At 24.6% G+C, this 26,425-nt stretch overlaps 2 protein-coding genes across 2 annotated transcripts; both read right to left on the reverse strand.

Annotated features, from left to right (window-relative positions):
• Nucleotides 1-1,210: 1,210 nt before the first annotated feature.
• On the reverse strand, nucleotides 1,211-9,316 carry LOC114128836 (ATP-binding cassette sub-family C member 4-like). Its single transcript, XM_027993427.2, has 26 exons — nucleotides 9,129-9,316; nucleotides 8,390-8,473; nucleotides 8,079-8,189; nucleotides 7,862-7,996; nucleotides 7,251-7,467; nucleotides 6,818-7,040; nucleotides 6,564-6,720; nucleotides 6,358-6,496; nucleotides 6,174-6,284; nucleotides 5,769-6,059; nucleotides 5,529-5,693; nucleotides 5,333-5,454; nucleotides 5,154-5,251; nucleotides 5,011-5,096; nucleotides 4,552-4,940; nucleotides 4,235-4,494; nucleotides 4,087-4,166; nucleotides 3,850-4,000; nucleotides 3,432-3,538; nucleotides 3,231-3,354; nucleotides 2,739-2,909; nucleotides 2,535-2,662; nucleotides 2,218-2,463; nucleotides 1,979-2,151; nucleotides 1,590-1,830; nucleotides 1,211-1,507 (listed from the first exon to the last, which is right to left on the reverse strand). Exons 2-26 carry the CDS (start codon nucleotides 8,464-8,466, stop codon nucleotides 1,460-1,462), a joined length of 4,050 nt encoding a protein of 1,349 aa, XP_027849228.2. The 5' UTR covers nucleotides 8,467-8,473; nucleotides 9,129-9,316; the 3' UTR covers nucleotides 1,211-1,459.
• A 2,641-nt stretch (nucleotides 9,317-11,957) lies between these two features.
• On the reverse strand, nucleotides 11,958-24,744 carry LOC114128869 (ATP-binding cassette sub-family C member 4-like). Its single transcript, XM_050203367.1, has 27 exons — nucleotides 24,528-24,744; nucleotides 24,428-24,471; nucleotides 23,723-23,811; nucleotides 23,298-23,408; nucleotides 23,097-23,228; nucleotides 21,627-21,837; nucleotides 21,189-21,411; nucleotides 20,935-21,091; nucleotides 20,715-20,853; nucleotides 20,517-20,627; nucleotides 19,231-19,509; nucleotides 18,988-19,152; nucleotides 18,787-18,908; nucleotides 18,602-18,699; nucleotides 18,453-18,538; nucleotides 18,007-18,389; nucleotides 17,653-17,936; nucleotides 17,508-17,587; nucleotides 16,592-16,742; nucleotides 16,420-16,526; nucleotides 16,094-16,217; nucleotides 15,827-15,994; nucleotides 13,240-13,367; nucleotides 12,923-13,168; nucleotides 12,660-12,832; nucleotides 12,347-12,587; nucleotides 11,958-12,263 (listed from the first exon to the last, which is right to left on the reverse strand). The coding sequence occupies exons 3-27, from the start codon at nucleotides 23,797-23,799 to the stop codon at nucleotides 12,189-12,191; spliced, it is 4,071 nt and encodes a 1,356-aa protein (XP_050059324.1). The 5' UTR covers nucleotides 23,800-23,811; nucleotides 24,428-24,471; nucleotides 24,528-24,744; the 3' UTR covers nucleotides 11,958-12,188.
• Between the last annotated feature and the right edge of the window lie 1,681 nt (nucleotides 24,745-26,425).

A 26,425-nucleotide genomic window follows, 5' to 3' on the forward strand; every position in this document is an offset into this window, starting at 1 on the left:
TTTTTATAACACGTTTTTATAGAAATCGTTTTTTATTCTTTATAAAAAATTTGACACAAAATTACTCATAAGTATTTATAACTCTGAAAACGGACACCAAAAAATATATTGTTACAATTTTTTTTTTTTTTCATAGACATAACTTTATAAAACTTATGAAGTTCAAATTTTGATGAAATTGGATATTTAAAGAAAGAATAATAATATTAATATATAATTACATTATTATTTTAATTACTAGGTATAAAATTATGTTAAAATAAATTATTATTTATTATATTACGTCGAGAATGTGTACTTAAAATCTGCGATTAGTTTATCATTTTTATAAGACGCTTGAAACCCTCTGTTAATAAAAACATTGATATTGGTTACAAACTTAAAAAATATTGTGAATTAAATTATAAGTTTAAAACGTACAAACCGACTAATAGTTGAATTAGATTTGATGCAATAGTATGCAAAAATACAATATAAATATTTATTATTAATGTGATAGGTTTGCATAGTTATGCAATAAATATTTTTATTATTGTAGTGTAGTTTGTTCAAAACATAATAAAAATATTAATTATACTGTTGATGTCACATAGATAATAGGTAGGTACTATACTTAGTGAATATGAAGTACCTACTTGGCTACCTATCTAAAAATGATTTAGGTGTGGAATACGATGCATTAATTTTTAGTCTTATTTTATTTATTTTTGTATTTGAAAGCACATTAAAATATGTATGAATTTTGAGTTAATTGGCGAAGTTGGTACCAAATCTGGTACAATTTGACGAAAGTAAATGAACTGAAAAGCTTAAAGCCTTTTGAGTCTTGAAAAGTCTGTTTTGTGAGTTTGCAGTTAGTTGAAAGTTTAAATCGAATAAAAGAATGAAACAGGTGCGTAGTTAGTCATAATCAAGTTAGGAACTTGTCAAAATTTAAACTTAGCTAATTTACTTCAGATACTGTGAGAATTGTGTAACTGCTTAGTTTGACTGGCGTATTTACCCCTAGATATAAAGAATAAGTTAAAAGTGATGATTGGGTTTTGATAATTTTTATTTTTCAATCGATGAACCAACATTGGATCATAAATGATTTGAATCTGGTATTGTTTTTTTTTTTTCAGCTGCAATAATAATATTATTCACTATGAAAAACTTTTAAGTTTTAATTAAGAATATTTTTTTTAGCAGATGAATAAAAATAATGAAGTCTTGTGAATTTATAATAAATGTATTATAACATAATTTCAAAATTAATGTTTAAGTTTACAGTGGAAATTTAATAAATATTTCCTATATAATCTAAATTTAATATATACAATTATATTCTATCAGTGCTTTCAAAAAGCACTATTAACTAGAATAATATCTGATTCATGCTATAATCTATATTCATTTCGTACAGATTAATAAGGAACCATTGGTTTTTGAAAATATGTAGATCAATAACATCTTTTTTTCATGATTTAATAAGGTGTTCTTTTGTTAAAATCATACTGTTATAGCTCTGAAAAAAAAATACATACAAAAAAATAAAATACATCTGAACTTGTATAGAGAAGGTTATATCAGATGTAAATTTTAAATACCTCCGATGCTATATTATGTAACAATTGTACATTGGCTGGATCAGTTTGTTCCACCATTTTATAAAAGAATCCATTTTTATCTTTCAATAAATTATATGGATGATCGAATTCAACCATTGTACCTGCATCCATCACAAGTACCTTATCTGAATCTATTACTGTATTTAAACGATGAGCAATTGTTAGCACCGTACACATTCGGAATTTATTTCTTATAGTGTTTTGGATAAATGCATCAGTTCTTCAAAAAAAAAAAAAAAATATATATATATATATATTTTGGTAATAATTTATTATACTACGGAAATTACTAAATGTGTGTGTGTGTGTGTGTGTGTGTGTGTGTGTGTGTGTTGTATATTATATATGTTTATATTTTATATTCTTACTGTGGATCAACATTAGCAGTGGCTTCATCCATTACAAGAATCTTATTATTTCGAATAATAGCTCTAGCTAAACATACTAACTGCCTTTGGCCGACACTAAAATTGGAACCACCTTCTGACATTTTAGAGTTTAGACCATCAGGTAATTTTTCAACAATTTGTCTGAGTTCCACCTATAAAATAAACAAGTAAGACATTTTATTAATATATAACACATATTATATAAATTAAATTGTTACTTCATCTAAAGCATTCCAAAGAACATGATCTGGATATTCATTAAACGGATGTAAATTAGTTCGCATTGTTCCAGAAAACAAAATGGGTTCTTGCGGAATGATAGAAAGTTTAGATCTCAAATCATGAAGTCCTATATCGTGTATTTCTATATCGTCAATGATGATATTTCCTTCATTAATAGCTAATCTAAATAATGCTCCAATTAATGATGACTTTCCAGCACCAGTCCTTCCTACGATTCCAACCTTAAAGAATAAATTAATAATTAGTAGTAGGTATTCATTTTATATTGTTAGTTACTTATTTTGGTTCGTACTTTTTCCATTGGTTTGATATTTATATTAAGGTTTTTGATTACAAATGGACTATCTATGCTATATCGAAGATAAAAGTGTTGGAAAGTTATCTTCCCATGCATAGGCCATTCCGCAGAAGGTTTTTTTTCTAAGTAAAATTATTAGTTTAAAAAATTAATTACATATTTTTATGATAAAAATATATTAAAATTGATTATTATTACCTGGTGATGATTCAAGCGCATCTTCTTGTGGAGCATTCGTGTATTCAACTACTCTTTCAACTGAAGTCATTTGGTTCTCTAATTCAGCTGATTGTCTCATTCCCCATTGGAACATTCCGGCCAAGCTAATTGCTTGTGTAATAGCTAGACCAATATTTCCTCCATATGTGGCTAAAATAAAATTTTAAAAAAATTGTTTATTTTATATAGTTACTTATTTTTTTTTCTATTAAAAACATCGCTAGATACGTGGGTGCAATTAACTAGTTTTAATATTTACTTAGCTATTTATCTAATTTATAAAAGAAAATTTATTTTTGTTATTTTGTTTATACAACATTATTTCTTTTGTTTAAAGTAAAGTTTTTTGTAATAAATTATTAAATTTTATCTTTTATCAAAATTATACATTATTCTTTAGTAGGTATTTATTTATTTATTTAATTACACATATAGGTAATATCCAATAAGTATGTATTATTTTAAACTTACTATTTCCGATTATCAAGAAGCTATATGTTACAATTACTATATAGATAAAACATATTATGTCCAACCATAAACCAAATGCTCTACTTGAAGAAATAAATATATACCAAGCCGAAGAATGTAGGTCCTAAAATTATATAGTAAAATATACATAGTATATTATATAGTTACACTAAAAAAAATGTTTAAATATTCATCACAAACTTGATGGTTATCAAATTCATCACATAAAAGTTTTTCAGCTCCATATGCTCTTATTGTGGTTAAACCTTGAAGCGATGCGTTCAAATGGGTAAATACTGGACTTCTTGCTAAACATTAACAAAAAAAAAAAAAAAAATGATTGTTTTAAAATACTTTATGTTATGAATTATGACATTGGTTCTCAAACTATATTCCATAGAGATTAAGAATAATTATAAAATTGATTTAGAAGCTTCAAAGACTAAATCTAAATTAAATAATAATTTTATATATATTTTTAATTGATATTTCTAGTTTTTGGTGTTTTTTAGATATTTTATTGCGACTTAAGGAATTTGCAAAAATAAAAAGTTTGAAAACTACTATTATATACTTATATAATATAAATAATCGTATTAAAATGTTTCTATGCACTTACTAACTCCTTCCAATCGTTTGATACTGCGGGAAGTTGACAAATAGAATACTCGAAATTTGTAAAATATTATTGCAATGATAAAAGTAGGTACCATAAGGTAAAAGTTTATAATTCCAATAACAATTACAATTGCTATTAATACTAACCCAATCTATATTAAAACAATGAATATTAATTATAATATAAATATACACGTTTTAACGTTTAAAGATAAATTAAAGTTTCAGAATGTATTACTTGTAGGCAATCCATTAATGTTACTGGTAGCAATTCATCAATAGCTCCCATGTCTTTTGAAAATCGGTTAAGAATACGTCCTTAATTAAAATAAAATAAACAATTTATTGTAAAAAATATATAAATTATATTTTGATTGGTTTATTACCTGATTGATTTGTATTAAAAAAATACATTGTAGCTCTTGTGATAGCAGTGAACATTTTATTGTGTAATATCATTGAAGATTTCATACAAACTGATACGAATGAAATGGACCTGATGATAATCGCAACTATCATAATCAAAGTTAAAACAATGAAAACAATGAAACACGTATCTCGAGAAATTGACCACCACAAGAATTTCGGTTCATCAGTATCGGATGCGGTTCTCATTCTATAAAAAACACGTTCTTCTAGATTAACCCTAAAAAATATGTAATACTATAATATTCTTCAACAAATTAGAATCATGTTATTATACCAATAGGTCAACCAAAAATCCCCACTTGATACCAGTACTTGTGTCAAAATACATATGATAAAGAAAAAAAATATTTTACAAGAATTTCCACTAGCAAAGAAATACGACGAATAAACACTTTTTGATACACTTCCAGAAGTTCGATTTTCGGATACCTCGACAGGTTGTTCTTGAACTTCATTGAATTGGAATTCTTCAATTGATGATGTGACACTTTGTATAGACACTTGTCGATTATAACCTATTCGGCGATTGTTAGTATTTGTATTGTTTTTAATACTTTCATTACGAGATACAATCGTTGTTTCTATTGGTGATCCAAGCATTTTCGTAAAGTTTAAATCCGATTTCTGAAGTTCATCATACGATCCCTCAATTAATACATTTCCCTGGAAGATCAATTATTATGTTAAATACGAATTACTAAAAAAAATCAAATGCAATGTATATTATATTTACTTTATCCATTAGAATAATTTGATCAACACTACTCAAGTATTGTATTTGGTGGGTAATAAGAATACAAGTTTTATCTCTAAGATATCCTATAAATGGAAGTAAAATATTAATAAATAATACTACAGTATTTTTTATTGTATTACCTTTTATACATTTTCTAAATAAATGCCTGCCAACATGAGTATCTACAGCTGATAGAGGATCATCTAATAAATAAATATCCGCTTGTTTGTATATAGCTCTGGTATTATGATAGTAAAAAAAAAAATTATTTTTAATTTACTTATAATTAAAAGGATAAAAAAATCAATTTTCTTTTTACCGTGCTAAATTTATTCTCGCCCTTTGTCCACCACTGAGAGAAACTCCTCTTTCTCCCACAATCGTTTTATCGCCATATGGAAACTGTTTCAAGTCAGTTTTCAATGCACAAACTTGTATAACCTATTTTAAATAAGGAAATAATAATAGATTAAGTTATAAATTAGTAAATTTAAATAGTTATTACAGATGCTTACTTTTTCATAACGTTCATGATCCATTGCTGAACCAAATAGTATATTTTGTTTTACAGAACCAGCAAATAACCATGGTTCTTGTGATGCGTAAGAAACTACACCGTTAACTGTAATTTTTCCTTTGGATAATGGTAATTCTCGTAAAATTGCTTGTAATAATGAACTCTGCAATTTTTATAATAATATGCAATTTTTAATATTTAAAATCTATTAAAATAAAAAATGTATGAACTTATGTACTTTTCCTGATCCCACTGGGCCAATTACTCCAACTAATCGACCAGGTATTACATTTAGGTTAATATTTTCTAGTGAGTTTTCAGTTTGAGAATCTAACCACTTAGCTGTGGCATTGGTTACAACAATTCCAATGTTATTTAATTGAGGAACTTCATTGTCATTAGATTTTATATCAACCGGTGCCAAATTATCATTAGTATATATGACTTTTCTGTCACCATTAGCATTTGTATTATCAGATTTTGAGTGATAAACTGTTTGATCTTGTTTTTCTTCGTACAATAAAAATTTCTTAAACAATACATAATATTCTATAAAACATCTGATATATTTTTAGACAATTTATTTTTTATAGTATAATAATAATAAATTTATTTATTTATTTTTCATATAAATTATTATTACCTGAAGTCGTTTAATGGATATTAACGTTTCCGCCACTACTGAAAGACCAAGTGGAAAAAAACCTGTCATCGTTGTCCGTAATAAATTATAATATGACGTTATTACAAATACCTAAAAGTTTTGAAACAATTATTTATAAAAAACGTTTTTCACTCTTTGTATTTATTTACATAATTTATTTTACCTGTTGGGCAGATATATAATTTCCAAGTAACACATATGAAAATATACTGAATACTAATGCAATCCTAGTATGGAAAGACGCAAAAGATACCATCACTGCTCTGCAGTACGATGATCCTTTAATCTCGTTTATTTCTTTTCTAGAACAATAGTTATAATTATTTATTATTAATTTAAATATATTATCAATTAGTTTCTAGACCGAACCTTCTTGCATATTCTACGAAGCTTGCGAAAGGTTTTTCCCAAGTGTACATTTTAATTACTTGAATTCCTGAAATTATTTCATTCATCAAACGTACTCTCTCATCGGTCCTATTGGCTGTATTTAATCGATATTCAGAAATTTTCTTTCCTATCCAACCTGAAAATTAGTATAATATTTGTTTGTTCATTTTACATTGATAGATAATAAAAGTAAAAGTAAATAAAACTTTTGTGAAAATATATTTTATACAAACCTTGTAATGGAATGACCAAAAGTAATGTCGCTACTCCAACTATTGATGACACTCCAATTTCTTGCCACAAAAAATATGTGATTATAAGTGTTTGTAAAGGACCTATCCATAGGTAATGGAGAAATATTACTACAGAATCGAACCGATTTACATCATTTGATAACAAATTTACTACTTGGCCAGCAGTAGTTTCACCAAGAGCCGTTTTACTTAGCCGCAATGCCTTGGTAAAATAAAATGTTTGTCAAAATTAGTACCTACTTATCATATAGTTTTAGTGTTATAATTGGTCGAGTGAAAAAAAAACTTATGTTGTATCCACGTTTTTGAAATTATTAATTTATGCTTATTTAAAAATAAAAATTGATGTTTGTAGATCAGTAGAGATTAATTTATATAAATCCCATTTTTTTATTTTTAAAAATACATTTACCTTTTTAAATATCATTGAACAGCAGGCGATACGCATTTTCATTCCGCTATGTAAAATTTCTATTTGTATTGCATGATACATAACTAGTGTAACTAGCATGTTTAATGACAAAAATGTTGCATACATGTACGCATAGTCTATATTATGTGTGTTGTTGGAAAGATTATTGGGGTTAAAATATGATAACAGTCCACCAATGAATAATGGTTGTAACATTCTATATAAGAAAACATTAACACAAATAATAAAATATATAAAGGTACATTATTAATTTAATAATATTTCAATTTTAAAAAAACAAAGAAATTTTTGACCTTTTTTAAAAACCCGAAAATTGATTACACACTGGTCAAAAATGCAAATAGAAGAATTAAAAAAATATAATTGTTATTCTTTATACGATATTCAATAAAAGATAAACACCTATAAAAGAAGAGCTTGATAAAGATGTGATCACTATAGAAAAATAATTATTATGTTTTTAATTTAGTCCTAAATGCTACTATTGTATTTCATATTTTTAAATTATGTTTCGTTTTATAAGGTTTAAACTTTAAATCTGCAGTAATCGACATTTATAAAAGTCGTTAAATATAAAATAAAACATTTACCTTAGAACAAGTTCGACGATTAATTGAAAAAATCCATATAACATAAACTTTAATCCAAATGTTCTGATCAAAGCTTTTGTTAAGCTTGGCGACCGATTCACCTTTTTTGCATTAGCGAGCTCAATTTTCCATTTTCTTAAATCAAATTAATTAAAAAATATTTCTACACATAATTAATAATAACTAATAATAATATTTATTGAATAAATATAATTACTCTTCTAATTCATTGCCTAATGATGATGATAAGTCATCATTTAGTGTTGTATACAAATCATTTACTTCTAAATCTCTTTTATTTCCAGTTTTGAAAAGTTTGTAAATCCATCTAAATTAAATTTAAAAAAATGCATTGCATATAAATAATCTAATTAGGTAGTAGGTATAAATTTCAGCTCAATACATATTTATCTTAATTTTAGGTAGTAAATACCATAATAATATAAATATTAGATATTATTAAACACAACTATATTAATATAGCTAACTGAAAATACATGTTGTATCGTTTCATTTTATAAGATTTACCCAAACGTGAGGATTTCAAGAATATTTGCATTGACTCTAGGATGTGAAGGCAGTTTTTGTTTATTACCAGAGTCCATATTTAACCTAAAATAATAGGTAAAATTATTGTTAGTTGGTGACAAGAGTTATATTTTTAAATTAAAATAATGTAATAAAATAAAATTTTAAACGATGCAATCATTGATATGTTTCCAAAAGTATGAACATAAATTATGTATTAAATAGACCATATTGATACTATATTGCGTTTATAATAATTGTATACTATTACAACTTAAGTTTAAATTTAGAACTAATTTAAGGTATAATCAATTATAATAAAAACTTAATATTGTAAGACCATAAAAACTAAAAGTACCTATGCTTACCTAAAAAAATTTAAACATTTAATTTAAATTATTAAAGACACATTTTTTGTTTACTGTGATTAATTATTCTATTCTTTTTTTTATATTATATAAATAATAGTTATTAAAATTTAATGATTATTATACACAAAGAACCCTTTGAATTATGGTAAATACTCTTATGAATATTCTAAGTAATTTGATATTACATAGATGTACTAATTTATTATTATTAGTTTTTTTGTACTTAGGTATGACAAAAAATATTAAACTTATTAAATATATTTTTTTTTGGTAAAATTTATATATTCACAATATTTGATCAAACTAGATACTCCCAATAATTAAAATTAAGCAATTGGTAACATAATTAATTAGATCAAAACACTCACCAAATTGCATATAAGTAGCTAATAATTTAAATATAATATTATATAGACTTCAGTGTTGCACAGACTTATGTAAAAAGCCAAACAATAATTAAATAACTTGAATAGTTTGATTATAAATGAATTAGAAGTTACACACGTTGAAGACTATTAGTAGGTAGTATAAAACTAATAATATATCACTTTAGAACGAAAATGAATATGTATATACTATATATACCTATGACTAAAATTTAACTATGTGCTTAACATTTTAGTTTTTTTCTTTTGAGTGTTATTCTATTATAACACTATAACAAAATTATCAGTTTATTATTTTATATTTTAATCAATGTTGTCATTGAGTGTAGGTAGGTACTAAGCAATATAATATATTATATGAATAGTGATTTTAAATTTAAATATGAGCAACTCAAGTGCTTATAAATAAGCCCAAACCTAATGGTTACTGGTTGAAGTTAATTGTCTAGACTATAAATTTGGTATTATCGTTTATCAACGACCGTGTCAAAAAGAATGGTGGGAATTTATAGTTGTAATGATCCAATTATCTAATAATAATGGCAATACTTTAGTGGACTTTTACACATATATATGTAATATTTTTTTTATTGTTAATTCACTGTATGGCTCTTGACATTTTTCGTTCCATTATGAAATCAATGATAAAAATAAATTAATAAATTCTGACGTAACGATGTTTCTAAAATATTTTATACTATTAAATAGATATTCTCAATTTATTTTAAAATATTATCTATAAATCGACAAGTTTTTTTCGTCAATTATTGTGAGTATTAAAAGCAATTTAAAATTGTGGACCGCTGTTATCTGTACCTGTAGACAACCATGGTTTTGTTAAAATTTATAAAAGATATTTACAATCTATATATACCTACGCTATATATAACACAATGAGTAATTAAGTTAATAGTTAGCATACTATAGTTTAAAAACGTAAGGAAAGGGAAAATCAATCGACACTTCTTCCAAATAACTATTATTAGAAATGATAAATATTAATTTAAAATGTAAAGAAAAAAATAATCAGTTACAACTGAGGCTTTACACCATTATAATTTATTCTGAGTTTTGAGTGTTAGGAAGTGGATGTGTTCGGATGTTTAAACACTGGAATAAAAAAATGTAAACAAACGTTTTGGTGTTAAAAAAAACCACTATTATTCAGGTAAATTGACCTACTACGTTAGTAGATATTTAGTAAGTACCTATATCGGAAGAAAATTAAAAAAAAAAATGTGTGTGTCAGAGTTTGTATCTGACGTTCAATATTGCTGTGTTTATATATAAATAAAGGCTCGTCGTTTTTTTTCCGCTGTGCAGCACTCTACGGAGATTTCTTTTTTTTAGGGCTAGTCTTATTTTTTGTGCGTTGACGCTCCCGAAATGCCTTTACCCTTTCTAAGCTAATTTTAGCCATTTTTTACCGTTACACTTTTTCGTGACATTCAGTTTTCACAGATTCACTGTAGCACAATTTTTCTGTTAAATTTAGCGTGGCACGTATACATGGGCAACCATGGCAACCATTTAACTTCCGTTACAATATAAAATTGTATTAAAAAGATATTATATTGTAATTAATTATAGGTGTGCAACCATGGAAACTATTAAACTTCCATTACAATTTTTCGTGACATCGAATTCATACCAATTCACTCTAGATCCATTTTTTTACTCACACTTACGCGCGTAAAGATGTTAATACATCAAAAACAATGTATAAAAGTGTTATCAGATAAACTTATTGCACAAGACATTTTTAATTTTTATGATCTTCATCTGTAAAATAATGAGTTTTCCTCAAATAATTTTTGAAATTTTGTTGTTCTTGAAAAAAATTATAACATGCAATACTAAAATGTTCACTAAATGTTTGTATTACCATTTTTAATGCATTATATAATAATATAATAACATTTTTAAAACATTTTACCGTTTTTGAGCTATTTATAGTCATATGTAGAATTTTCAATTTTATTGTTGAGAAAAAATTATTTGCTGGGACAAAATTCTTGAAAATTTAGTACAAGATCCCGTATAAGTTTTTCTTAAATCTGTATGAAAATATAAAAAAATACATTGTCACAAATCTATTTTTTTTATATGCATTAGAAGTTTGAATTTCGATAAAATTTGTCATGCTGAAACTATAAATCTAAGAAATACATAAAGACAATAAATTATTATTTATAAATATTTAGAACTCAATTTAAAAAGAAATAATTTATTTAAAGATAAATAACACGACATTATATTGTATTTTGTGATAGTTTAGAAACATTAATTATTGTGTAAACTTAAAACTTTTACGTATACTATAATATTATGAAATTAACATATTGATTTATTTTTAGATACTATTATCGATTTATGCTATGAATCTATTTTCACAGTTTTTCGGTATTTATAGAAAGATGTTATTTGATTTTGTGTTATATACATTGATATATTATATTATATTATAAATATATTTTATGATAAAAATTAAATACTAATAATATAAAAATGCAATATTTTCAGAAAAAAACCTATCAACTTACTATAGTTGTACTAAAAAAAATATAAATGACTTTAACATATCTATATCAAATAAACATTTGTTTTTTTTTCGTTTTTTGTAGACAATGATATATCGTTGAGTTCAAATTCAACTCACTTATAATAGTAATCCATTCGATACCTAATGTACAACAGAATGGTACTCACTTACCTACCTTTTTAGATTTGATAATTTTAAGAAACCTATGACACTAATTATAGATGACGAAAGGATATCTTTCTAAACATGACATTTAAAAAATAAATAAATAAAAAAAAGAAAAGATTTTTGTATTGATTGATAACAATTTGATATTATGCTTATTAGTTAAAATGAATTAAAAATTAAAATAATAATAATAATATAAAACGAAGTCATACATAATTTGCCTAAAACACATTTCGTTAGTAAGCTAATGTTTATAACAATAAATGCTATAATTTTAAGCTATACTACTTTATGGTTAATAAGTAATACTATGTAACATAACAAGAGGGTAATTATATATTTTTCCTTGACATGCTTTCATTATCTTCATTGTTGACAAATGATTTGAATGTTACAGAATGATAACTCTAAAACAATATATAAATGCAGTTAATAACTTCATATTAAACTACATTATTCAGTAGTAAAAATATTATTATGCGTAGTTTACCTCAGCGGCTAATCTATGTAATAAATCAGTAGTATCCGGTCCCGTTTGTTCTACCATTTTGTAAAAAACTCCTTTTTTATTTTTCAATAAATTATGTGGATGGTCAAATTCGACCACTGTTCCTGCATCCATAACAAGCACTTTATCCGAATCAATAACAGTGTTCAACCGATGAGCAATTGTTAAGACAGTACATGTTCGGAATTTAATTCTGATGGTCTTTTGAATCATTTCATCTGTCCTAGAAATTAAAAATAAAATTTCTGTATTTTTATCCATGGATAAATTTAAAAAAAAAGTATTAATTTAATACTTTGGATCGATATTAGCTGTGGCTTCGTCCAAGATGAGTATTTTATTGTTTCGGATTATAGCTCTAGCAAGACATACTAATTGTCTCTGACCAACACTAAAATTGGAACCATTTTCATACATTTTTGTGTTAAGAGCATCAGGTAAGTCTTCAATAACGTTTTTAAGTTCAACCTACATAATGATAATTATTATAATTTTATTGTGTTTAGAGTTTTCAAATAATTTGATTTAAATTTAATATTAAAGGATAGAGTCAATTACTTCATCTAATGCATTCCAAAGTACATGATCAGAGTATTCATTAAATGGATCTAAATTTTTTCGCATAGTTCCCGAAAACAAGACTGGTTTTTGAGGAATTATAGACAGGTTAGACCTCAACTCGTTTAATCCAAGTTCATGAATATCAATACCATCAATAATGATTTTACCTTCATTATAAGCTAATCTATATAAGGCTGAAATTAAAGAAGATTTTCCTGCTCCAGTCCTGCCAACTATACCAATCTAAATGCACAAAAAGAAAAATAATACACAAAATTAAATGTGTAATCTATTTAATCATATATCTACATTACCTTTTGCATTGATTCTATAGTTATGTTAAGGTTATTTAAAACATATACTGGATCTGGACCATATCGCAGATAAAAATTTTTGAATATAATTTGTCCTTTTGAAGGCCATTTGGGAAATTGTTTTTTTTCTAATAAAAAAAAAATTATATGACATCAGCTATAGATATAAAAAAAAATTGTAATATTTTTATAAATTTAAAGAAGCGTTATGTTTTTTTTTATATACATACAACTATGATTACTTCATTTCGTTTAACATAATGTATAATATGAATCAATAATATTCATAAGATTGTGTTTATAATATTTTATACTTATTATTAGAGCATGAATTTTAAAGTATAATGAGTAATTAAAAAAACACGATTGTTTTAAAAAAAGCAAAAAAAAAAAAAAGCGGGCAAGTGAGTACCGCTCTGCTGTACATTAGGTGTCGTATGGGTCATTATTATATATTATAGGAGTGTTAAATTTGAATCCAATGATAGTTATCATTGTATACGAAAAACGATTCTGAACGAAGATGATTTGTCAGCCTAGGATATAATTTCCAGTGGTTGGTGAAAAAGGTGGTTTATGTTTTAATGGGCTGAACACACCAACATTTAAGTTCTTTTATAATTATTGTAAGCTAAACTTATGAAAAATCTTGTATTAAATTTTCAACTCTTAGCTACTTATACAAAAAATTTTATGAAATATACCTACAAAATAATTTACAAGTATTCATAGTTTTGACGAATTTTTGTCAATATTTGAACTTCAAATGCTAATAAAAAAAAATTGTGCCTATGTATTCTTATAATTTTTTAATCACTATAATAATAACTTATGAGGATTTTTGTATTAAATTTTCAAGTATTTTGATAGGGCCAAAAAGATTTTATCGACCCTTCAAAAAAAATTTTTCAGAAAAATTGAAAATTTCAGTTGTCTATAAATAGCTCAAAAAAAGTCAAAATATTTTGAAAATTAAATCAAGTAAATAAAATGCCAATCTAAATAACTGGTAAAATTTTCAAGTATCTACGACTTATACTTTTTGAATTATAACAAATATCAAAAATCGTTTGAGGTTAAACCGTTATTTAACGTGGTTTTGTAAAAATTTAAATTTCAAACACTCATAAAAATTTTTTGTCTGAATCCGGTAGAGTTTTTTTTACAGATATTTGAAGAAAAATGTATGGAGAACCTTGTACCAAATTTTCAAAACTTAGTTATAAAGGAAAAAAATTTTATGATTTTTCAACTTCAAAATTACTTTCAAATTTTCGCGTTTTCGACAGATTTCGTAAAAATTTGAACTAAAAACGCTTATAAAAAAAAATTGTGACTAACGATTTTTAATTTTTTTTAACTACAATAAAAACAACTCATAAGGAACCTTGTATTAAATTTTCAAAACTTTTTGGTCATCCAAACATTTTTTATCGACACTTTAAAAAAAATTTCTAAAAAAAATCGAAAATTTCAGTGGTCTATAAATAACTCAAAAAAAGTCAAAATTTTTTGAAAATTTAACTATATCTAGATACCACTGACATTAACATTTGGTGAAAATTTCAAGTATTTTCAGCGATTAGTTTTTGAATTACAACCATAAAAAAAAATCGATTTGGTCGAAAACTGGATTTGCGTAAAAATTCCCGTTTTTCCGTCATTTTTTTTTTGTTTTTCTCGATTTTTTTGAAAACTGTTGGAAAATGTTAACTTTTTACCTCTATAATGCACCAAGGATATTCACTTTTACATCGGAAACCACCCCCATAGTTTGAAATTAGAGCATTATTTCGACTAGTTATGCTGTACACAGACACAAAAACAAAAAAAAAAAAAAAAAAAAAAAAAAACACACACCATTGTAAAATCAATACATTCATCACTTCGTTCAGAATCTAAAAAAAAATCATGACTAAAAATTAACATGAACTAGTTATAAAAATGAATTGAAAATTTTTAAAATATTAATTTAAATCAAAAAAAAATAATTAACTACCATGTATTTCTCTAGATTTTCAGGGGTGAAATTAACTCTATTGTCTGACAGAATATTTTTAAACTCTAGAAAACAAACTCCCTACATCTACTGAAGTGATCGGTGAATACTTCATACATGAGGTTTCAAATGACAACACTAAATCTTAAATTTTAAAACGGTCTATATGGATTTTATAGGCATATACTTACCGTATAGGCACTGAAAGCTTTGTATAGATCAATAATCTATACGTTTAATACATTTAATAAACAAGCCGATAACGAATATACCTAATAATTAACATAAAAAATTCCAAGCTGGAATAATTGAAAAAAGACAAAAAAATAAAAAATCTGTTTATTTGGAATCAGAATGACGTGAAACGAATTCATGTATAAAAATCAGATTTCTATCTCATGTATAAAAAAAGAAGCATATGCTTTAAAATCCGAGTCCTATTTATTATTTATCACAGTGTATCGCAGTGAATTATCGTTGAGTGTTAATAATAATTTTATTATTAAATATAATCAGCATTGCTTTTATTATTTATTTATATTTATTACTCTAAGTCATTACACTAAATTTTGAATTAAACGACACTACCTTTTGATTCAAGAGCATCTTCTTGTGTAACATTTGTATATTCTAATACTCTTTCAACAGCTGTCATATTGTTCTCTAATTCTGCCGCTTGTCTCAAACCCCACTGCAGCGTTCCTTGTAATGCAAAAGCTTGAGAAATGGCAAGACCGACATTTCCTCCAAATACATCTGTATTACGATCAAGAGTTAATAAAATTTACTTTTTTTTGATTATAATATTTAATATTATTATCAAAAAAAAAAAAAAAATATTTTTAATAAGATTACCATTGCCAATTGTAACGAAACTGAATGTAACTGCGCTTACGTATACAAGACAAATAATGTCTAACCAAAGTCCAAAACCTCTACTTGCTGTTATAAATAAATACCAAACTGAAGAATGTAAGTCCTGTAATATTTAAACATAATATGTAAAGACATATTGGATAATAATGTATAATTATTAATTACTAATTTGATGTAATAACGCTTTATTTTAAGTTATATATTCGTTATAAAGTAGATCAACTAAAATATTATAATTATATTGAAAATATTAAATAAATGAAAAGCTAAATAATTGAATAAAATATATTAATTTAATCACTAACTTGGTGGCTATCGAATTCTCTTGTCAGTATTTGTTCTGCTTTAAAAGCTCTAATTGTTGTTAGACCTTGTAAAGTCGCATTCAAATGTGTAAATACGGGGCTTCGTGCTAAAAAAAAATGACTAACTTGTGTACACATATACTGTAGTTTAGACTTTTATATTGTCACTTACTAGTTCCGTCTAACCGTTTAATACTGCGTGATAACGATAAATAACAAATCATTACTTTGTAAAAGACAAAAATCAAAACGATGGCGGCTATTATCATATATACGTTAACAATTCCAATAACGACTAGTATTCCCAAAACCATTAATCCATTCTAGTCAATATATTTTTAATTAACATACAGTAGTTTATATATAATAGACTTAAAACTTAAAGGTTCTATTTAAAAATATTAATTGTCCAGAAAATCATTTTTAACTGTTACAAATTTTTCGTGACAAATAATGTTTTATTTAATTATTGTTAAATTAAAAATATATATGTTTATAAAAATGAAGGTAATAATATCTCAAGGGCTTAGTTTTTTTTGAGTAAAATACAACTGGAAAAACGATGATTTTCAGTTAAGAATTAACAAGTTTTATAATAAAATCATTTGCTTGTAAATATATTTTTCACTTAAAGTTAGTACTTAATATTGTTCTTATTTAAACCTTTGTTCTCTGAGAAGAATTTAGCTAAATAAAACTTAATGTATAAATCGAAATAAAATATGATACATAGTATTATTGTGTATAGCATTTATTAAATTAACAGGAACATGAGAAAATAAGTACTTTTTAGTTACCAATAATTTATTTTAATATGTAGATAAAACTTTATAGTTAAGAATCTAAAAGTTTTATTTAAAAAACGATTAAATAATACATTTTTAAACTGTGTGGTTTTAGACCTTTATGATTTTGAATAAATCTTTAGACAATGCACTAATTTTTGTTTATGAGCTCTAATTAGGCATGGATAATTTATAACTAAATAATTGGTACAAATGTATATATATAAAAGGTAGATTTTTTAAAGTATTAAATTAGTTTTAAAGTCACAGTATTTAAAAATGTGATAATGTAAAATATATTACGTGTATGCAATCTATCAAGGCTATTGGTACTAATTCATCAACAGTGCCCATGTCCTTTGAAAAACGGTTAAGAATACGTCCTAAACAAAATATACAATAAATTTTAAGGTGACATTTCTTTATAACCATTTATAACTATAATTACCAGAAGAATTTGTATTAAAGAAATATATTGTTGCCTTAATTAAAGCATTAAACATATTGTTGTGTAAAGTCATTGAAGCTTTCATGTGGACAGACACAAATAAGACTGATCTAATTGCAGCTAAAATTATTATAATTAAAGTTAGGGTGGCAAAAACAGTTATGCATGTTTGTCTAGAAATTGACCACCATTCAAATGTATTCAATTCATTTTCAGAAACTGCTGTAGACGAATAAGGTATGTAATGATGAACATTACAAAAAACGTGTTCCTCCATGTTCACCCTATATTAAACAAAAATAGGTATTTAAAATAAAAAATGTTGATACACATTACACATTTTAAATACCATACCAATAACTTATCCAAAAGTCACTAAGAGACGAAAATACTTGGGTAAAAATGCAGATCAGTATAAAAAATAAAATTTTGCACTTTCTACCACCGGAAAATAAATAGGACAAATAAACAGTATGTGAAATATTCCCCGAAGAACGAGTTTCAACTACTTCAGTGGGTTCTAATTTATCCTTATGAAATTTACTTTCATCAATAGATGGCGTTACACTCGCTTCAGACACTCGACGATCGAAAATTAAATTTTGATCGATTTTATTATTTGCATTAAGTGTATCATCAGTTTCGGATATCATCTCTTCTGAAGAATGTAGTAATTTTGCAAAGTCTAAATTAGAGGTTTGAAGTTCTTCATATGTACCTTCTGATAAAATGCTTGCCTAAAAACAAGTATCATTAAATTATATTCCAAGTGTTATAATTATATTATATTCTATTTTTACATTTTCCATTACAACAATTTTATCTACACTTGTTAAGTACTGTAATTGATGTGTGACCAGAATAACAGTTTTTTCTTTGAGGAAACCTATAAAATAAATAAAATAGAGGACCAGTCTGATATTTTAACTGTTTTTTTTTTCAGAATAACCTTTTATGCATTTTTCAAACAAATGACTGCCAACATGTGTGTCAACAGCTGAAAGAGTATCGTCCAACAAATAAATATCCGCTTGTTTATATATGGCTCTAAAAAAATAATTCCATAAAAACAATTATAATACCTACCTATTATCTTTTATCAGTTTTATTTATAAGTTATAAATTATAACTTACCTAGCTAAATTTATTCTTGCCCTTTGACCACCGCTGAGAGTTACTCCTCTTTCTCCAACAATTGTTTTATCACCATATGAAAACTGTTCAAAATCACTTTTTAACGCACATACTTTTATTACCTATTGTATAATCATTTCAGAACATGTAACTTTTTAAAGTATAAGATAATATTGCGTAAACAATATTCAAAACGTTTACTTGTTTATAACGATGTTTATCCATTGGAGAACCAAATAATATATTATTTTGGATAGAACCTACAAATAACCATGGTTCTTGGGATGCATAAGAAATTACACCATGCACTGAAATTCTTCCTTCGGATAATGGTAATTCTCGTAAAATCGCTTGCATCAATGAACTCTATTTATTTTTTTTTCATGTTAAACTAATAGTTATTGAGTAGTTAAAAATATAATGATTAATAATTATTGTATATACTTTTCCTGCTCCTACAGGTCCAATAACTGCAACTAGTTGACCAGATTTTACTGTTAGATTAATACGCCGTAAAGTGTTTTCAATTTCATCTTGAATCCATTTAGCCGTTACATTTGAAATATTTATTCTTAAATTATTTGATTGCTGCGTGCCATTGTTATTATTTGTAGTAATTGATACAGGATTAATGATAGGTTTTTCACCACCATTATTGGGTATGTTTTCCAATTTTGAATGATTTACCGCTTCACTATTTTTTTCTTCGTATGATAAAAAATTCTTTGAAAAACATTAAATATAATCATTAAATTTATAAATAATTTACTCTAATTTTAGATTTCGAGCAGAGCCTCACATCAAATAACCTCACATCAAAAAAATGCTTTGATTTTTAACTTTTGAGGGTGATTTTGGATAGGAAATTGAATCTAGTTTGTACTTTAAAAAAGTAAACATTTCTAACATTTACCAAAATAAGTGAAAAAAAATAAAACAAAGAAAAATGGAATTTTTTACTCTAATCCAGTTTTTGTTAAAATCGACTTTGTATTTTAGTTTAACTTAAAAACGAATAACCGTAGATAACTAAATGTTATATTGAATGTTATTATGATAATTTTCTTTTTGTGTGAATTATAACCTTTTCAAAATATTTTAATTCTTAGTTGTATGAAGATATTTTAATTTTTTTTTTTTTTTTGTTTTGTTTTATAAATATCAATAAAAAATACTTACTAAGTTAAAATATTTGAAAATTTTATATATAGTTTTTATTATAAGTAGTTTATGTTGAAACCAAAACATTAAAAATATATGTATAAGTATGCTTTTGGACTTAATTATGTATTTAAACTATAAATAACAATATTAATTATTTTCTTAATATATTTCAAAAATATTATTTAGTGGGGGAGATAAACAATTAACGTTTATTATTATATATTAATTTTATACACACAATGACATTTTAAAATACAAATATATAGCGGGACGCTCATACTCATTTTTCATATACAATGATATACCTAGCATTGAATTCTATTTGACACATTTATTACAGAGACTTATTCTATATCTACTTAGATACAATTATGAATTATTATCAAAATTGTTCCCCATATAAGATGCTAATATTATACGTACTTTTTTTACCTAGTAGGAACTTACATAATATGTGTTTATGACTTGATAGATCTTGTGTAGGAATTTATATTTGTTCAAGTAGCAGATAGATACTCACTTGCCTACCTTTTTTTTTTATAATTTCTATAAAAACATATTTTTACCTCAATTCGTTTAATAGTCATTAATAATTCAGCTGTTTGTGTAATGGCATGGGGAAAAAATATTGTCAGCGACACTCGTAATATATTGTAATATGCTGCTACAACAAACACCTAAACATTTAAATATTTAATTACAAATTATCTGTACCTCAATATTCAGCTACCTATAATATGTTTTAATCCATAAAATGTTTTTACTTTTTGGGCGGTTATATAGTTTCCAAGTACGACATATGCAAGTATACTAAAAAATAAAGCGATCCTCGTATGAAATACCATTAAGGATAAGAATACTGCTCTAATATATGACGATCCTCGAATCTGTTGCATTTCCATCCTATAAATATAATTAATTAAAGTTGTTTTTATAATTTTCATTATTATTTTAATAATAGATTTATTAAAGATTAATTCATACTTTCTTGCATATTGTACTAAATACTCGAATGGTTTTTCCCACGTATACATTTTAATAACTTGAATACCTGCAATTATTTCGTTCATCAAATGCACTCTATGATCAGTTCTATTGGCGGTCTTTAGTCTGAATTCGGAAATTTTTTTTCCAAGCCACACTAAAATTGTATAACATTTATTATAATTATTAATGGTATATTATGTATGTCGTATGCTTTATACTCAATAATTCTTATTGAAATTGTTTTACAAAACCTTGCAAAGGAATGAACGTTATCAATATTGCAACTCCAAATATTGATGATACGCCTATTTCTTGCCATAATAAGCATGTTATGACTATTGTATGCAAGGGACTAAGCCACAAATAGTGCAGATAAAATAGTGCTCCATCAAACCGCTGTACGTCATTTGATAATAAATTAATCACTCGACCAACCGATGTTTCACCTAACGATGCATTACTTAATCGTGTAGCCTAGACGAGACAATTGTAATATGTATGTTATTTTTAATTTTAATAATTTTTTAAATCTGAAATGTAATAATAATTTTTTGACTCAAAAAGATCGTTAATTTTGATAAATAAATAAATAATTCATATTATACTTTACAGGAGCTATACCTACATATAAAAACATAATTTATTTTCATTTATTATTACTATAAGTTTTTTACTTAAAAGTCATATACCTTTCTGAATATTACTGAACAGCAAGCAATCCGCATCTTCATCCCATAGTGAACCATATCTATTTGTGTCAAATGATACAAAACTATGAAAATTAACATATTTATTGTTAACCAAGCGGCGTAAAAGTATGCATGTTCTAAATCAGTTTTATTCTGTCCTTTGGTATTGAAATATGCCAGTAGTTTGCCAATCAATATAGGCTGGCACATCCTATAATTATGCACACATGTTACATACTATAATACTATGATTCAAAAAGGTAGTTCCATTCATAGGCGTAAACTGGGGAGGGGGGCAAGAGGGGAAAACTGCCCCCTTGATATTTTGTAAAATGTATTTATAAGGTATATTTAGTCTTTAATTATCTTTAAGTATACACGTTATATCGACATAAAATAAAGTTCCTCCCCTCATAAAAAGAGCCAAGTTACGCCCGTGGTTTCACCACTTAATAATAGACAATTTGTGTATAAAAACATACTTTATAAATAACAAAATAAAAATGATTGTGTTTAAACTTTTTTGAAAATCTTAAAATGTGATTGTCATACAATTTGAATTGCTTATAATATTATGGTGAATATGATTTTGAATTTTTGAAATTTATAATGTAAATATGTGTATAAACATTGACAGAAGTTGATAATAATTAATTTTTTGCTCATTTTCAGTTTTTATGAAGCAGAAAACTTTGATAGTATATTTTGAGTCTCATACATTCTTGAAAATTATTAAAAACTAATATATATTTATTTATCATTAATAATTTATAGTCACGGACTTCATAAGAAAAATAAATGCCATAGATTAGATAAAATACCAAATAAACATAATTATTAATATAGTATACTTTGCTGTTAATCCAAAATATTATATTTTTTTAAATCGTGACACAATTATGTTCTTACATACCATGTAATTTAATATTTTAGTGAGTTAATTGAAAATATTGAAATAACTAAAATTATTTATCATTCATGATTGTTGATGAAAGGTTGATTATTCGAAATCAAGACTTAATTTATACTGGAATAATATTATATAAAATATCCAATATTTTAGATACTGTTATAAGTGTTGTTTAACATTGATACTTTAAAATCTTCGAAAATTAATTGGATATTTATACGTGATAATTTTAATTGGTGTTACAATTGTAATTGGTATATACTAAAGCACTAAAAAGATTAAACTATTAAATTATAATGATTTATAACTAATTTTACTAATTTTTAATTTTTAATAAATTAATTATATATCTTTATGATAATATTAAAAAAGCAAAAAATGTTATTAATTCACATTTTAGTCTAAAATATACCAAATAGAAATTTTCTGTCTTATATCGTTTCCGTGATTTTACTAGTACAAAGATAAATTAATCATAATTCGTAATATTATTATGTTCAATAAATATTTAAACACTCAACTATGATAAAAAAACTATTTATCAATTTTTAAATACTTACTTTATTATTTCGCTGATAACGAGAGTTAATCCACAAAACATAATTTTAGTTCCGTACGAAATGATTAAGACTTTCAACAAATTAGGCTTTCGTTTTCCATTTTTTGCAAGAACTAGTTCTAGTCCCCATTTCCTTGAATTGTTAATTTATAAAAACATTTAATAAAAAGAAGTTTTTCGTTTTTGATTTTAAGGGATTTACTTTTCTAAATCATTTCCTAATGTTGATGACAGGTGTTCATTTAAAGGTACATACATATCAGTTATTTCTAAGTCTCTTTTGCATGATATTTTGAATATGTCCAACATCCAACTGAATAAAATAAAAATAATCGAAGTATAGTTAATTCTATCAAATATTTATTTTTTGATGATAAAATCAATTTTTTTAAGTTATCAGAAAAAGTATTATAAAAGTATAAAATAAGATTTTGAAAAGGATATTGATAAGGAAATTGACAATGTATAAGAACTTTTAACACAATATTAATATATGTAATATGTACATTGTACATACATAAAGACATATACATAGCAAAAGCAAACCATTTATTAAACTATCGTTTTATGTAAGTACTTAAACAATAATTCTTTATATTTTGTATACTAATTAATTAATTGTTTTACCCAAACGTGATGATCTCAAAGATGTTCGCGTTGGCCCTTGGATGTTTAGACCGATGAAATTTATAATTAGAATCCATTTTCTTTTTTACCTGGAATGACGAAAAACTATGAAACAATTGGTTTATCAGATAATTTTGTTAACTTTTAAAAATATTAAAGTTTTAATGTTCTATAAATAGCTCAGAAAATAATTAAAATATATTTTATTGAAAATAAAAATTATTTCACAATCTTTGTTTTAACAAATGTCATGATACAATAAAATAATAATTAATTACAAAATAGATTTAAATTCCATTAGATAATATTATTAGTCAAGTAAATTTTTTGGAATACTTCTGGACATTAAAAATATACATTATGAGTTGTATAAACGAGATAAATCAATTATTTAATCTCTTTTCTTATTCCATAGAATCTATACTACATTGAAACATTAAAAAATAACATTTATTAACCAGGAATATTTTTATAAATATTTACCTAAGTGTTAATTATATTAATAGGATTAAAATTAATAAATTTTAAGTAGTAAGAACAAAAATGAATGAAATTATTTAAACTTATTTGCAGATAAATACTTTTAAAGTCAATCATGATATACTTAATATTTGTAATTTAATAATAACTTTCGTATTGAATTTTTTTTTTTGTTTTACACACAGATTTTATAACAAAAGTAAATATTAAAATATAACTACTTACTTATTTAAGAATTGAGTTTTCTATAACATTCGTGTCTCCAAACTAATCGATTATTTGTGTTTTTACTGTGTAGTGTATATTGTAGGCATAATATCGATCAACAATTTAATATGTATAAGCAATATAATTTAGCTCACGTATTGATAAAAGATAAAATATGTATACATTATAAACAATATACGTATTTATATATTGTACTTGTAAATATAATTTATCTATATCACTATATTGATATATTATTTAAAAAATCTATACGAACTAAACTAACATCGATAAGTAAATAAAAGATATTTTATTAAATATACAAGAAATCACCTAACTGTGTTTAATCAATAACATTTTTGTTCACTAATAAATGAACGTATGTAACAAACATACATTTTTACATAACATAATGTAGAGCAATCATTATAATTATAAATAAATATAACATCTATCTAAAGTATTATTAAAAGACTAAATTAAAACAATAATGGTATATTGTATAAGTCTAAACTCGTCGCTGTTAATTATGTCGTTATTTTTAAAACATAGACCTAACCATTTTAAACTAATGAAAAGTTATTCTCATTATGTGTATAATAATTACTATACAATAATTATAATCACGGTGTTGGTATTTAAAATTAAATATTTACAAGTACTTATATACTTATTAAAGTCATATCTAATAATATGTGATAATTTTTAATGACCTACTGTAAGATTATATAGATCTACATTGTTGTTATGAATTATTACTGACATGCTCGTACCTATAATACTTGCTATCTGAGTGCACTTCGTAGTCCGTACCAAATGTATCCGTGTAAGATTTGGTTTCTCAATGTTTACATCAATTAGCGTAACAACGTGTGAATTATTTTTGGTTTTCTGACTTGGTGTTAGGATATTTCAAATTTTCAAAAAATTATAACTGACCATTGAACAGGAGCATTTTTTAAAAATTATTTTTCTTTTTTTTCTTCGAACGACACATATCTAATTTTCTTTACAAGACCAAAAACTAACAATTCATTAAGTTTGAACCTAAAACAATGAAACAGTTTTGTATTGTTTAACTACACAAACTATTCAATAAAATAATAATTTCTAATAATAACTAATAATTGGTAAAATAGATGAAAGAAAAATATCTTAATGTGCATATTGTTTTAAAAATTACCAACTCAATTTTTTATTAACTTATAGAATAAGAAATAGGCTTAATATCAGAGAACTATACGTGACAAAGCTGTATATTTTCACATATATTTACGAGTTTATTATATATGAGTATAATAAAACTTGAATTACAATATATTTTGAAGACATATAAAATATAAATACTAATATATTATCAAAGGTTCTTAAATTCTAGATAGATGTAATAATGTTTCACAATATATTTTAGATCTTTTATAATATATAGCCTATATTTGAGGTGAAAATAACACAATTTGTAGGAATTAAGTATTACATGAAACACCAAAAGTAAATGCAGTGCTGATGATTATTTTTCGTATTACCCAATTAGTAACAAATATTCTTTAAAATTTTTATAATGTCATAATTTAGTATTAATTCGTTTAAACATCGCTAAAATTGAGGATTTGTTTTTAACTGTTTTTTTTTCTATTATTAAAACTTTGATTATTCATAAAAATGTGCGTATCTGCATTGGATAACAAACAAACATATTATTTTAATCAAAAACAGTCTAAAATTTCAAAGCTTTATAAAAGAAAAAGATTCAAAAATGTTTTTGAAAATTATGTTAAACGTATAAAATCAAAGGTAATTGTAATAATAATGAAAGAACAATACATAATACATAAATCTTGACTCAAAAAAAAATATTTGTAATAATTGGTATACAAAATTGTATTTCGAATGTTAATATCTTAAATCAAATGTATGTCTCAATTATTATAAAATAAAATATTTAATACTTTATAATTACATTTTAAATAGATTTTAAAATTTATTTATATGTTACAAATATTTAATTTATTATAA

The sequence above is a fragment of the Aphis gossypii genome, chromosome 3, assembly GCF_020184175.1.
Source record: "Aphis gossypii isolate Hap1 chromosome 3, ASM2018417v2, whole genome shotgun sequence".
In the NCBI taxonomy this organism is placed as follows: Eukaryota; Metazoa; Arthropoda; class Insecta; order Hemiptera; family Aphididae; genus Aphis; species Aphis gossypii.